The 14,320-nt window shown below is 45.2% G+C and overlaps 1 protein-coding gene across 1 annotated transcript; it reads left to right on the top strand.

Annotated features, from left to right (window-relative positions):
* Positions 1–7,609: 7,609 nt before the first annotated feature.
* CYP8B1 (cytochrome P450 family 8 subfamily B member 1) lies at positions 7,610–9,747 on the top strand. Its single transcript, XM_087947099.1, has one exon. The coding sequence runs from the start codon at positions 7,666–7,668 to the stop codon at positions 9,193–9,195; it is 1,530 nt and encodes a 509-aa protein (XP_087803225.1). The 5' UTR covers positions 7,610–7,665; the 3' UTR covers positions 9,196–9,747.
* The last annotated feature ends 4,573 nt before the right edge of the window (positions 9,748–14,320 follow it).

Genomic DNA, 14,320 nt, shown 5'->3' with positions numbered 1-14,320 from the left:
TTACCCTATTTTACAGCCTCTTCGTCCTGGGTTGTTAACTGAATCGCTACAGTTGTTAAGCGAATCATGTGGTCATTATGTGAATCTGGCTTCCCTCATTGACTTTGCTTGTCAGAAGGTCGCCAAAGGAACTCTGCAGCTGTCATAAATACGAGTCAGTTGTCAAGCGCCTGAATTTTGAATAAGTGATTATAGGGATACGGCATCGGACGTGTGAAAATTCATCGTAAGTCACTTTTTTAGAGCTGTACTGACTTTGAATGGTCACTAAACTAATGGTTGTAAGTCGAGGACTACTTGTACACCATCTTTTCTTTTTTCGTTCCTTTCCTTTTCCTTCCTTTTCTTTTTTCTTTTTTCTTTTTCTTTTTCTTTTCTTTTTTTCTTTTCTTTTCTTTCCTTTTCTTTTTTCTTTTTCTTTTCTGTCCTTTTTTATTTTTCTTTTCTTTTATTTCTTTCCCTCCATCCCTTTCTTGCTGGTTTTCAGCAAAACTATCATAAAACACCCCCATGTGACCATGATGTGACTCTTCAAATGCTCCTAAATGCGCCGCGAAGTTCGGTCATGTGACCACAGAGAAGGTCACACATCAGAACTTCAAAAAAAAGGGGAAGTCACAAGACCCCTTTTTCTGGTTGGTTGTAATTTTGAATGGTCACTAATTGACTGGTCATAACTCGAGGACTATCAGACCACCAGCCATTCTCTCCGGTGCAGGTAGTCCTTGACCTACAACCACAATTGAGTCCAAAATTTCTGTTCCTAAGCAAGATCGTTGTTAAGTGACCTTTGCTTTATTTTGCAACTTTTTCTGCCAAGTTGTTAAGTGAATCCCTGCAGTTCTTAAGTTAGTCACACAGTTGTTAAGTGAATCTGTCATCCCCACGGACTTTGCTCGTGGGAAAGTCACCAAAGGGGATCAAGTGACCCTGGGACACCGCAGCCGTCATAACTACGAGTCAGTTGCCAAGCGTCCAAATTTTGATCCCGTGAAGGCTGGAACAGTTGTAAGTGTGAAAACAGCCCTAAATCACTTTTTCCAGTGCTTTTAGTGTAACCTCAAATGGTCAATAAACGAACCATTGCAAGTTGAGGACTACCTGCGTGTTGTTGTGGAATTGGAGGTTAGAGGTCGGTAGAAATTTCACATTAATTTCACTCTTGACAAGAAATCCATCTGATTGAGGGTGACAGCTGCCCTTCCTTCTTCGCGGGCTTCTTTCACTGTGGTGCCATTGTGGTTCTTCACCTCTCTGGTGGCACCTTGTGTCTTGTCCTGAGAGGGTTGTGTGTCATTTGTGTTGATTAGTGTGGCATGACCTCGTTGGGTCAATTATCATTGCTGAGGCTGGCTGATGACCTCGGGTGTCGGCGTGACGTTTCTCAGGCCGAGAGCTTCTCAGTTCAACCCAATGCTGGTGGGAACAATGGACAGGGAGTCCTTGACTCACAGACATCCGTTTTGTGACCATTCGAAGTGGCAACCGCACTGACAAAAGTGACTTAGGGCCGCTTTTCACGCTTATGCCCATCCCCATATGGTCACAGGACCAAAACTGGCCACTGATGCTTGGCCATTGACTGGGTAAGTAGAGGACTATCTGCCATAATAATAGCAAACACACAAGCACCCTCACCAGGACATCCAAAACGTAACAGGTATCATCTATAAGAGAGACTAAAAAGTCAGGATTAGTTGATGTGGCAGTGCCTGGAAACAACAGAACAGGGTAGAAAAAAAACAGGATAAAAATATACAGGTCAGTATGTTCACACATGCACCCAGGGCAGCACAAACAAGTGGGGGGAGGGGAGTCACAGAATCACAAAAGCAAGGAATGAGATTGAAAGGCCACTAGGTGGCAGCATCATGGACCATTTTCATATGTGTCTTCACTGCCATCTAGCGGACAGTGCAAGTACTGCAAGGCAGGTCAGCAGCCTGGGTTGTTGTTTTTTTCCATGAAAGAAGCAGTGTAAATGAATGCAGGTAGTCCTTGACTTACAACCACAATTGAGCCCCAAATTTCCATTGTTAAGTGAGACATTTGATAAGTGAGTTTTGCCCCACTTTACGACCTTCCTTACCACTGGTGTTAAGTGAATTGCTGCAGTTGTTAAGTCAGCCACACGGTTGTTAAGTGAATCTGGCTTCACTTAACCTTGTCAGAAGGTCGCAAAAGGTCGATCACATGATCCCGGGACACTGCAACCGTCATAAATACGAGTCAGCTACGAAGCGTCTGAATTTGGATCACATAACCATGGGGATGCTGCAACGGTCCCCAACTTACGTTCGCTTAGTGACCATGCAAAGCTACAGCGGCAATGAAATATGTGACATTTGACCATTTTTTCACAGTTATGACCTTTGCAGCATTCCCCATGGTTCCTGTGATCCAAATTCAAGTGCTTGGCAACTGACTCATACTTATGACTGCTGCTGTGTCCTGAGGTCATGTGACCCCCTTTTCAGGGGTGGGCTGCCACCAGCTCGTCCCAGTTTGGGTGAACCTGTAGCTAATTTTATGGGCGGTTTGGTGAACCGGCAAATCCCACCCCGGCTGGCCCTGTCCACCCTTCCCCTCCTCTCCCAGGAGGCCCCACACGGCCTGTTTTGGATGCCAGGTAAGTGCAGGGCGTACGGAGGCACGGAGGGCTTCGGGAGGGCGAAAAATGGGCTACCCGGAGGCTCCAGAAGGCCAGAAACAGGCCCATTTTCGGCTTCAAGAAGGCCTCCGGAGCCCGGGGAGGGATAAAACGCCCCCCTTCCCTGCCATGGTGCAGGAGGCTGACTAGGCCACGCCCACGATAGCCACGCCCACCCAGCAACCAGGCAGAGAACTCGTTGCTAAATGCTTGGAAGCCCACCCCTGCCCCTTTTGCAGCCTTCTGACAAGCAAAGTCAAGGGGTAAGGCAGATTCACTTAACGGCCGTCTTAATGAACTTAACAGCTGCAGCGATCCATTTAAAAATGGCGGCAAGAAAATAGGGCAAAACTCACAGGGGCGGGGAGGAGAGCTGGGGTTGTGTAATCGAAACCAAATACTTTCTCTTGGGAACCAAGGATGTTCCCACACCTGGCCAGAGGAGCAAGGTCACCTGACCAGCGGACACTGCCTTGACTGGGCCAGGGGACTGATCATTTGGGATTGGGGGGAAAACTTTCCCTTTTAATTAGGTGAAAACTGTGGGAGTCTTCAGAGTCGGTTTTCACCAGATCTGTGCCAAAATGGCCCATCCAAATAAAACTATTCTTTGAGGAATCTGCCTGCCTCTGGGTTTGGCTTGCTGTGGGTCTGTTTCTTGGAACCCGGACACACGATTCATTTGACAACTGCAACAATCCACTTAACAACTGTGGCACAAAAAGTCGGTCAGATTCACTTAAGAACCGCCTTGCTTGGCACTGGAAATTCTCGTCTCATTTGTGGGACCGTCTGTACTCGGTTTCCATCGTACTATGTGCAGTGCAAGTAGCTCTTGACTTAGAACAGTTCACTTAGTGACTGTTCAGTGTTACAATGTCATTGGAAAAAGGGACTTAGGACTGTTTCTCACACTTACAACCATTGCAGCATCCTCAAGGACAACATTCAGATGCTTGGCAACTGGCATGTACTTATGACAGTTGCTTGTCTCGGGGGTCACATGATCCCCTTTTGCGACCTTCTGATAAACAAAGTCAATGGGGGAAGCCCAGATTCACTTAACGACCGTGTGACGGACTTAAAAACTGCAGTGATTCACTTAAGTACTGTAAGGTTTTTCGAGTGTAGCTCAGAATCTAATAAATCCAGTGAAACTCTGAACACGAGGCTACTGATAATCAGCTTTATTTTCTGATTAGAAAACGAAAACGGGGCGACCTTTCCGTCTCCCACCTTAAACAGCAAGGCAGAGAGAGAAAAGCAGGCGTGCACAAAAACTTTTTCTTGAACTTTTATAGATTACACAGCTAGCAAAGACCGTCATTGCTATGGATACATTATTTCATATCAAGCAAAGCTTATGAAATTTTCTCAGCGCTTGTACAAACAAAGGAATCTTACTTAGATGGATTGGAAAGAAATATATTTGAGCTCAAAGCTTCATTTCTCACATTTTAAGTTACTGAGAAGGACACGTTTTAAGTTAGTTACAAGCAGATTGCATTTTGCATTTCTCAAGTAGTTACTTTGCTAAGGTTGGCAGCCTCACCTAGAAGTTTTTATCCCTGCATCTCCCAGCTCAGCAAGGAAATCAAAGATTGGGCCAGGCACACACTGTATAAGCACTCTGTTTATGCTCCAATCCTTCCAGTACTGTTGCAAGAAAGGTTGTAAAACGGGGCAAAATTCACTTAACAAATAAACTCACTTAGGAACGGAAATTTTGGGCACAAAATTGTGATCATAAGTCAAGGACAACCTGTATATCAAATATGTTTCTAGTTTTGAAAAAAGCCTGGAGCCAAATGTTACGCCAGCAGAGGGAGCTCTTAGCTCCTGGTTAGCATCTGGAAGAAGAATACAGAATGCAGAATAATAGAGTTGGAAGGGACCTTGGAGGTCATCTTGTCCAACCCTTTCCTAAAGCAGATACTACACCATTTCAGACAAGTCTTTGTCCAATCTCTTCTTGAAAGCCTCCAGTGTTGGGGCATTCACGACTTCTGGAGTCAAGCCGTTCCACTGGTTGATTGTTCTCACTGTCATGAACTTTCTCCTTAGTTCTAAGTTGCTTCTCTCCTTGATTAGTTTCCACCCGTTGCTTCTGGTCCTGCCTTTTCAGGTCCAGCTCTTATGTCCAGTAGAGGTATGTGGATCATGGGTACCCTGGTACAACCAAACCAGTGATTGATTACCCCAGTGAATGAAATGTGAAGATGGGGCTCCTTACAAATTGTCTCCACCATCTTTCTCAATTTCCCAGGGATCTGTTTCTCTCCTTGCTATTTCCTACATGACTAGCAGATGGCAGCCCTGCCTGGAAAATCCCTTCCATAAATGCATTGGGGCACCCTTTGGGAGACCTAGCACATACAGGCAGTCCTCTACTTACAACCTTTCATTTACTGACGGTTCAAAGTTACAACAGTGCTTTAAAAAGGGACTTACTTGGCAGCTGGTTTGTATTTATGATGGCTGCAGCGTCTCTAGGTAATCGCCATTTGCAACCTTCCAAGCCTGCTTCTCTCAAGCCAACTCAATGGGGGAAATTTTATTTCACTTAATGACCGCATTATTCACTTAACAAGTGGCAGAGATTCACTTAACAACCGTGGGGAGAAAAACATCAAAACATTGGGTGTGAGTCGCTTTATCAACTGTCTTGTTTGGCAATGGAAATTCTGGTCCCAGTTGTGGTCACAAGTCAAGGACCATCTGTAAATCAACTCACCCCTGAAGAATAAGAAATATGAAATTAATCTGTTTCAGGGCAGACCCTGAAATGATGCAAAACAACGGTGAGGAGATGCCAATTAGACTAATCTTCTGGATGAGTGAATCTTAACCTTGGCCACTTTAAGACTCGTGGACTTCAACTTCCCCAACCAGCCATGAGAATTCTGGAAGTTGAAGTCCACGGGTCTTAAAGTTAATCCATTCCTCTTAAACTGGCTAAGTGTTAGAAACCTCCTTCGATTTAGAAAGATTTTTAAGACAAAAGGCTTAAACCCAGGGGTGGGCAAACTATGGCCCGCGGGCCACATCCGGCCCGTTGGTTTTTTTAATCTGGCCCGCCGAAGATTGGTACAGAATTAAGGTTTGATGTGAATGATTGAATGATTGCATTCATTTGATTTTGACTTGTAATGACAGGCATTTTGACACCAGGTGGCGCATTAGGCGCAGTGACTTGATTTTACGGAGATTTTGCGGTTTTTTTATATGTATCGTATTTTGTGCTGACCCCGCCCGTCTGTCAAATTTTAAAAGTCAATGAGGCCCCCGAGCCAAAAAGGTTGCCCACCCCTGGTTTAAACCCCTTCAAAATCTATATTCAAAGAATTACAGATAGTCCTTGATTTGTGACCACAATTGAGCCCAAAATTTGTTAAGTGTGTTTTGCCCCATTTTACAACTTTTCCTGCCACAGCTGTTAATTGAATCACTGCACTTGCTAAGTTAGTAATCTGGTTGTTAAGTGAATCTGGCTTCCTCCATTGACTTTGCTTGTCAGATGGTCACAAAACGGGACCATGTGACCCCGGGACTCTACGATCATCATAAATATGAGCCAGTGGCCAAGTGTCCGAATTTTTATCACATGACCATATGAATGCTGCAATGGTCGTAAGAGTGGAAAACAGCCATAAGTCACTTGTTTCCGTGCCTTTCTAACTCTGAGTGCAGAGGTGGGTCTTCAGCAGGTCCTGACCAGTTCTGGAGAACCAGGAGCGGAAATTTTGAGTAGTTCGGAGAACCGGCCAATCCCACCTCTGACTGACCCCGCCAACCCCATCTCTTCTCTGCCTCCCATTGAGTCCCAGTTGATCGGCTGGGTTTCCTTTGGTTGCCTTGCACAGGAGAACGGAGCTGGAAAGCAGGTTAGTGGGGTGGGGAGGGAGTGGGGGTTTTGCAGGATCCTTCCCCTGCCATGCCCACCAAGCCACGCCCACAGAACCGGTAGTAAAAAATTTTTGAATCCCACCACTGTTTGAATGGTCACTAAATGAACTGTTGTAAGTCAAGGACTACCAATACGCACCTCCAAACATACTGAAGTTAAGGTGAGGTTCTGGGACATGGTTTAAAAGGCCCACCTTGGGTTCTGGGGGGGTACATCTTACATCTGCTGGGGCGCACCCCAGAAATATAGAGGAGGTTGAAGCTTTTTAAAGTTGTCCTTGAAATCATCCTGACTTCCCCAATTGAAAACTCACCCACTCTGGGGTCTCTTCCTCAAACCCTTTTGGGGGAGCTCCACATTTAACCCCTTTGATTGAAAGTGTTTTAAAAGGCCAACTGTGTTGAGATAATTTAATTTTTTCATGCAGCGGGTAGCTTCTGACAGTGCAATAATTGTTCACCCAGATTGTAAGCATCCAGCTGTAAGGTCACAATCAGTGTAAAATTAACTCTTGCATGGAAGATCATACTTACTCCTCCTCCTCTTCTTCCTCCTCTTCTTCCTCCTCGTCTCTTCCTCCTCCTTCTTTTTCTCGTCCTCCTCCCTTTCTTCCTCCTCCTCCTCTTCTTCTTTTTCCTTCTCCCTCCCAATAATCCTGAGATTAGCAGTCTCACATTCTGTCTCCCCCCGCCCTGTCCCCCGCACAACCCTCATCCTTCATGGATCTCCAAATATTCAAAAGTTTGCTCCTCTCCTCTCCCTCTCTCAGGAGATTAGACCTTGTTCTCAATATTCCTGTTTTGCACGACTTGCATTGGGTCAAGAAAACACACGCTCAAATGTCAAATAAGCGCTGGCATGTGTCTTGCCCAGCTCCTTCCTGTTGGTTAATGAAGTCTTTGAGAATTTACGGTGGAAAGCCGATTCAGGCACTACAGCTGCTTTCCTCCCTTCCCTTCCCCTCCCCATTGTAAGGGTTAATTGCAATTCTTAGCTTGTTTGCTCAACTGAAACTCCTCCCTGTATCCAAAAAATACACCCACTTTTCTCTGAAGAACCTGTGATTATTAAAAAGGCTGCTTGCCTTGAACTGCACACACTCTTCAAGATGTCCTTCTGGGTGACAGTCGCAGTTGCCTCGGGGGCCGGTCTTTTGGGGATCCTCTACCTAACGGGCTTCTTCCGCCGAAGACGACCCAATGAACCCCCTTTGGACAAAGGACTCATTCCATGGCTAGGACACGCATTGCACTTCCGAAACGACACCATGGATTTCCTGCAAACCATGCAGAAGAAGCATGGGGACATTTTCACGGCCTTGATCGCAGGACAGTATTTTACTTTCTTGACAGACCCGCTGTCCTTCGGCGGCATCGTCAAGGAAGCCCGAAACAAACTGGATTTCATTTCGTTTGCAGCCGAGCTAGTCCTCAGGGTGTTTCGATTCGAGGCCACCCACACGACACACAAGATCATTGAGACCTCCAGCACGAAGCATCTGAAGGGAGAAGGCCTGGAAGTGATGACCCAAGCCATGATGGATGCCTTGCAGGCTGTCTTACTCCGGTGGCAGGAAACCTCCAAAGAAGATCCGAAATCCTGGAAAGAAGATGGTTTGTTCCACTTTTGCTACAACATGGTCTTCCGAGCTGGGTACCTGGCTTTGTATGGCACCGAACCAAATGGGAAACAGAAAGAAAAATCAGAACAAAAGGACAAGCAGCACTCCGAAGAGATATTCGTTGAATTTCGCAAATATGACAAGCTCTTCCCGCGCCTCTCGTACGCCCTGTTGACCCCGTCGGAATGGGGCCAAGTGAAGAAAATCTGGAACTACTTCTGGGAAGTGCTTTCAGTGAAGAACGTCTACCAGAAGGACAACATCAGCCGGTGGATCAGCGACCAGTCTCAACAGCTGGCTGAAAGTGGGCTGTCCGAAGAGATGAGGGACCGCTTCATGTTCCTTCTCCTTTGGGCCGCTCAAGGTAACACCGGTCCAGCTTCCTTCTGGCTCCTGGAGTACTTGATGAAGCACCCCAAAGCCATGGAAGAGGTCAGGAAGGAGATTGAGGGGGTGATGAAGAAGTCGGGCCAAGAGATGATCTCCCGCCAGAAGCCCTTGAACGTCACCAGGGAGATGCTGAGCCAAACGCCCATCCTGGACAGCGCCGTGGAAGAGACCTTGAGGTTGGCGACAGCCCCTTTGTTGGTTCGGCTGGTTTTAGAAGATATGGAGTTCAAACTCCACAATGGGAAGTCCTACTTGCTGCGCAAAGGCGACAAAATTGGCCTCTTCCCTTTCCTCTCGGCCCACATGGACCCCGAAATCCACGCAGAGCCCCAGGCCTTCAAATATGACCGTTTCCTCAGCCAAAATGGCTCCAAAAAGGAATTTTTTAAGAACGGTGAGAAGGTGAAGTATTTCACCATGCCTTGGGGGGCTGGGACCTCCATGTGTCCTGGCCGTTACTTCGCTACCAACGAAATCAAGCTTTTCGCCTTCATGATGCTGGCTTGTTTTGACCTGGAGCTGATCAATCAGCAGGAGGAGATCCCGGCCATGAACAAGACCCGCTACGGATTTGGGGTGATGCAGCCCATGAATGACGTCCAGTTTAGGTACCGTTGCCATTGCTAAAAGCAGAGGCAGCGAACTACACATGATAATCCAAGATAACCAGGGAGATTTCACCGGTGAACTGGTTTGTTTCTATGTTAGGGAATTCTGACTCTCTCTCTCTCTCTCTTTCTCTCTCACTCTCTCTCTCTTGTGTGTGTGTGTGTGTGTGTGTGTGTGTGAGAGAGAGAGAGAGAGAGAGACAGAGAGAGAGAGAGAGAGAGAGAGAACCCCTTTTTTGCACATTTAGCTTACACACAATAATCTAGGATAACTAGGGATATTTGGTGAAAACTGGTTTATCTCTATATTATGCAATCAGACTCTGTGTATGTGTGTGTGTGTGTGTATTAATTGCTTTTCCTTTTGCACACTTTGCTTGCACAGGATAATTTAGGATAATCAGGGATATTTCACTGGTGAATTGGTTTATCTCGATATTATGCAATCAGACTCTGTGTATGTGTGTGTGTGTGTTTGTGTGAACTTCTTCCTTTCTTTTTGCACGCTTAGCTTGCACAAGATAATCTAGGATAACCAGGGATATCTCACCAATAAACTGATTTATCTCTGTATTATGGAATCAGTCTCTTTCTCTCCTTGGTGTGTGTGTGTATTAACGCCTTCTTTTCCTTTTGCACATTTAGTCTGTTGTGCAAATCCCCATATGCATGACACAGTTTAGCTCCTGCTTGCTGGCTGCCAGGGACAGAGAGAAAATCTCTGGAAAATCAAAAATCCACCCTGAAAAATAAACCAGAGAAGGCTGCCTGAAATTAGCCCTCCCAAGTCGCTTCTCTTTCCTTCCTTTTCTGTTCAAGTTCAGCTTTCCAAAATAATAATAATTTTTTTTTAAAGTTCATGCAGATCCAGTGTGCTAATGTACACAAACTGAGTTGTGTGTCTTCTGTTGATCTGAGGTTCCGAGTGAAATTTGCTAAGGGGCTTTTTAAGAGACAGAGGAATTCCAAAGAAGGGATTTTTCCTTTGTGTGTAGCAAAACTATAGCTAGTCCTTGACTTACGACCATGATTGAGCCCAAAATTTCTGTTGCTAAGTGAGATGCAGGTTAAGTGAATTTTGCCCCATTTTATGGCCTTTCTTGCCACTCTTGTTAAGCGAATCCCTGCAGTTGTTAAATTAGTGACATGGTTATTAAGTGAATCCGGCTTCTCCATTGACTATGCTTGTCAGAAAGTCATAGAAGGGGATTACGAGACTTCAGGACACTGCAACCATCATAAATATGAGTCAGTTGCCAAGCATCTGAATTTTGGGACCATGGGGATGCAGCAACAGTCATCAAGTGTGAAAAACAGTCATAAGTTCCTTTTTTCAGTGCTGTTGTAACTTTGAAAAGTCACTAAATGAGGACTGTCTGTATCTGGCACCTATCTTAATTCTAACTCTTCCCCAACAGGGTCTCTGCCTTTGACGAAGAAGGAAATGCTTTGATGAGTTAATAAACTGAAAATTGTTTGCTTTTTATCAGATATATACAGATATGAAGAAAATTGGCCTTGGCCTATGGCAAACATTAACCAAAGTGTCATTTTTGCTGAGCTGGTAAAAAAAAAACGTGGCAGTGACAGATATTAAGGAAATAAATACCCACCCCACTACAGTTTGTTTTTAAAAGTCAAGGGCAGCCAACAACACAAAGCTTTCTAGATCAGTGGCGATAGATTGGACGGCAATTTTTCCAGGGTGTCTCCTCCTTGAGCAGGGGTTGAACTAGATGGCCTCCAAGGTCCCTTCCAACTCTGTTATTCTGTATTCTGTTCATGTGGTCGCTGGGAGATGAACCCATACACTTATAGACTGGGTGAAACCAGGCTCAACAGCAGGAACTGTGAGGGGGATCTTGGAGTCTTAGTGGACAACCAGCTCAATAGGAGCCAGCCGTGTGCATGCAGCAGCCAAAAAAGCCAATGCAATCCTAAATTGTATTAACAGAGAGATACAATCAAGATTAAGGGAGGTGCTAATACCACTCTATAAAGCCTTAGTAAGGCCACACCTAGAGTCTTGTATCCAGTTTCAGTCACCACACTATAAAAAATATGTTGAGACTCTAGAAAAAGTACAGAGAAGAGCAACCAGGATGATGAGAGGACTGGAGACTAAAACATTTGATGAACGGTTACAGGAACTGGGCTTGGCTAGTCTAGTGAAGAGAAGGACCAGGGGAGACAGGAGAGCATCTTCCAATATTTGAGGGGCTGCCACAGAGAGGAGGGAAGGGGGTCAAGCTATTTTCTAAAGCACCCAAAGGCCAGACAAGGAATGAAGGATGGAAACTGAACAAGGAGAGATTTAACCTGGAAATAAGGAGGAACTTTCTGACAGTGAGAACAATCAGCCCATGGAACAGAAGTTGCCCTCGGAAGTTGTGGGAGCTTCATTACTGAAGGCTTTCAAGAAGAGGCTGGACTGCCCTCTGTCAGAAATGGTGTAGGGTCTCCCGCTTGGGCGGGTGTTGGACTAGATGACCTACAAGGTCCCTTTCAACTCTGGTTATCTGTTATCTGTTAACCCCGATTGGAAGGCTCAGAATGAACCCATCAATTCTGGCTTTATATGGGTGCTCCTCGATTTATGACCGCAACTAAGCCCCAAATTTGCTAAGCGAGACCGTTCTTAAGTATGTTTTGCCCCGTTTTACAACTTTTTGTGCCACGGCTGTTAAGCGAATCAATGCAGCGGAGAAGGTAGTCACACAGTGATTAAGTAAATCTGGCTTCCTGCTTATCAGAAGGTCACAAAAGGGGATCATGTGACCCCGGCACGCTGCGACTGTCATAAATGTGAGTCAATGGCCGAGCGTCTGAATTTTGATCATGTGACATGAAGATACTGCAATGGTTGTAAGTGTGAAAATGTGCCAATGTTACATGTGCCAATGTAACTTCAAATGGTCACAAAATAAATGGTTGTAAATGGATTAAATTTCCTTAAGTAAATAAATAAGAATATTTTTCAGCTGGAAAGCTGAAGCTCTGCTCTGCTGTTGAATGCAAGCTATAAAATACATTTCAGGAAGTCCTCGACTTACAACCATTCATTTGGTGACTATTCAAAGTTACAACGGCACTGGAAGAAGTGACCTCCAGCTGGGCCTCACGCTTCTGATCATCACAGCTGACCAAGGTGACGTGATCCAAATTTGGGTGCTTGTCAACCGGCATGTACTGTAGTTTCGACGGTTGCTGCCTCCCGAGGCCTCACAGTCGCCATTTGTGGCCTTCCCTGCCTGCCTCCGACAAGCAAAGTCAATGGGGAAAACCAGCTTTGCTTAACGGCCGCTTGATTCTCTTAACAACTGCAGGGATTTGCTTTACAAGCGTGGCAGAAAGAGTGGTACAATGGGATGCAACTCACTTTTAAGTTGGTTACATGGTTTGTTAAATTAAGTGCTTAGCAAATGGAAATTCCAGTCATGATTGTGGTCATAAGTCAAGGACTACCTGTAGAGTGAATTCTGAGACCAAAATGCTCGCCAGGCGACCCTGTTCTTAATTCTGTAGTGGAAATGCAATATGGATTCACCCCAAAGCATCCTTGCGCTGGTATATTTTGTGGCGCCATCTTGCTTTACTTTAAGAAGCGGGTCAGACTAAATGTTCTCTGAGGTCCCCTCAGACTTTGGGACTCTGGGATAAGCTCTAGGATGCGATCCCCTTTTGCGACCTTCTGACAAGCAAAGTCCATGGGGAAGCCAGATTCACTTAACAACCATGTGATTAACAGAACAACTAGCAATTCTGGATTTAAACCTTTATAGCGATATAGATTTATAGATTTATCTCCCCAGTGGTGTCGTTCAAGGCCAAATGTAAGGTTGTTCTTTCCGACTATGTATTGGTCTGTGCTCCTCAGTGTAAGGGGGGGTGGGGTGGGGTGAGGGTGTTGTAAAATAACTTTCTCCCTTTATCTGCACAAAGCAAGCTCTGAATATGCTACGAAGCCAGCTACTTAGGGGTTTAAAAAAACAACTGCAAGAGAGAGGGAGTTTCCCTCTACGGCTCTCTCCTGTGCCAATTTCCCCGAGGGGATCCAGCTTTCTTCTTCCTCCTCCTGGGATCGAATCAGCGGCCAGACTTCCCGACGTGACTCTGTGTTCAAGGAAAACAATTAACAAAACATTGGCCAGGTTCTGACATGAAAGGTGTTTAATTGATTTCCACGATATGCAAAAGATGTTGGAAACCAAGTGCTGATTTTAAAAATAAAGCTTTGACTTTTTCTCTTTTTCTTTCCTTCTTTCTTTTTCTTTCTTTCTCTTTCTTTCTTTCCTTCTTTCTTTCTTTCCTTCTTTCTTTCTCTTCTTTCTTTCTATTTTTCTTTTTCTCTTTCCTCCCTTCTTTCCTTTCCTTCCTCCCTTCCTTCCCTTCCTTTTCTCACTTTCCTTCTGTTTCTTTCTTTTTCATTCTTTTCTTTCTTTTTCCTTCCTTCCTTCCTTCCTTCCTTCCTTCCTTCCTTCCTTCCTTCCTTCCTTCCTTCCTTCCTTCCTTCTTTCCAAATCAAATCAAATCAATTTTTTATTGCCAATGCACAACACGTACAATGGAATTGAAAATTTCTTCCTTCTTTCTCTCCTTTTCTTCTCACTTTCCCCTTTTTTCTTTCTTCCCTCCCTCCCTCCCTCACTTCTCTCCCATTCTCTCTCCCTCCCTTCTCCTTCCCTTCTCTCTTTTCTCTCTGTCTCTTCCTCCTTCCTTCCTCACATTTGACTGAGCCTTTCTGCAATTGGTGGCACCCCAGAAGGAATGGGGAAGCCCCCCTTGCTCACATCCGCCCCCCACTTCCTGGGGCTGCTAACTGGCCCAAGTGACATATTCCATGGCTATAAACCCTCCTTCTGTATGGGCCACTCCCGTTTTTGAAATTCAAAACTCAGCGAGAGGTAGATTATTTTTAAAAAAAGGAATCCGGGTGAACCTGTACAGCTGCTTAAGAAAATCACCTTTTTGAATTTGGTATGTAGTCATATGCGAGACGAGGTCGACCACTTCAAAAGACCTGAACTATCTTGCTGTTGGCATTCTCAATACAGGTAGTCCTCGACTTACAGCAATTCATTTAGTGACCATTTGAAGATACACTGAAAAAAGGGACTTATGACCGTTTTTCGCCCTTCACCAAC

Source organism: Notechis scutatus, chromosome Z (assembly GCF_049901735.1).
Source record: "Notechis scutatus isolate UNSWTSFEM ecotype Mainland chromosome Z, rNotScu1.2, whole genome shotgun sequence".
Lineage (NCBI taxonomy): Eukaryota > Metazoa > Chordata > Lepidosauria > Squamata > Elapidae > Notechis > Notechis scutatus.
Note: the sequence above shows the minus strand (reverse complement) of the source record. Positions and strands in the feature narration are given on the sequence as shown.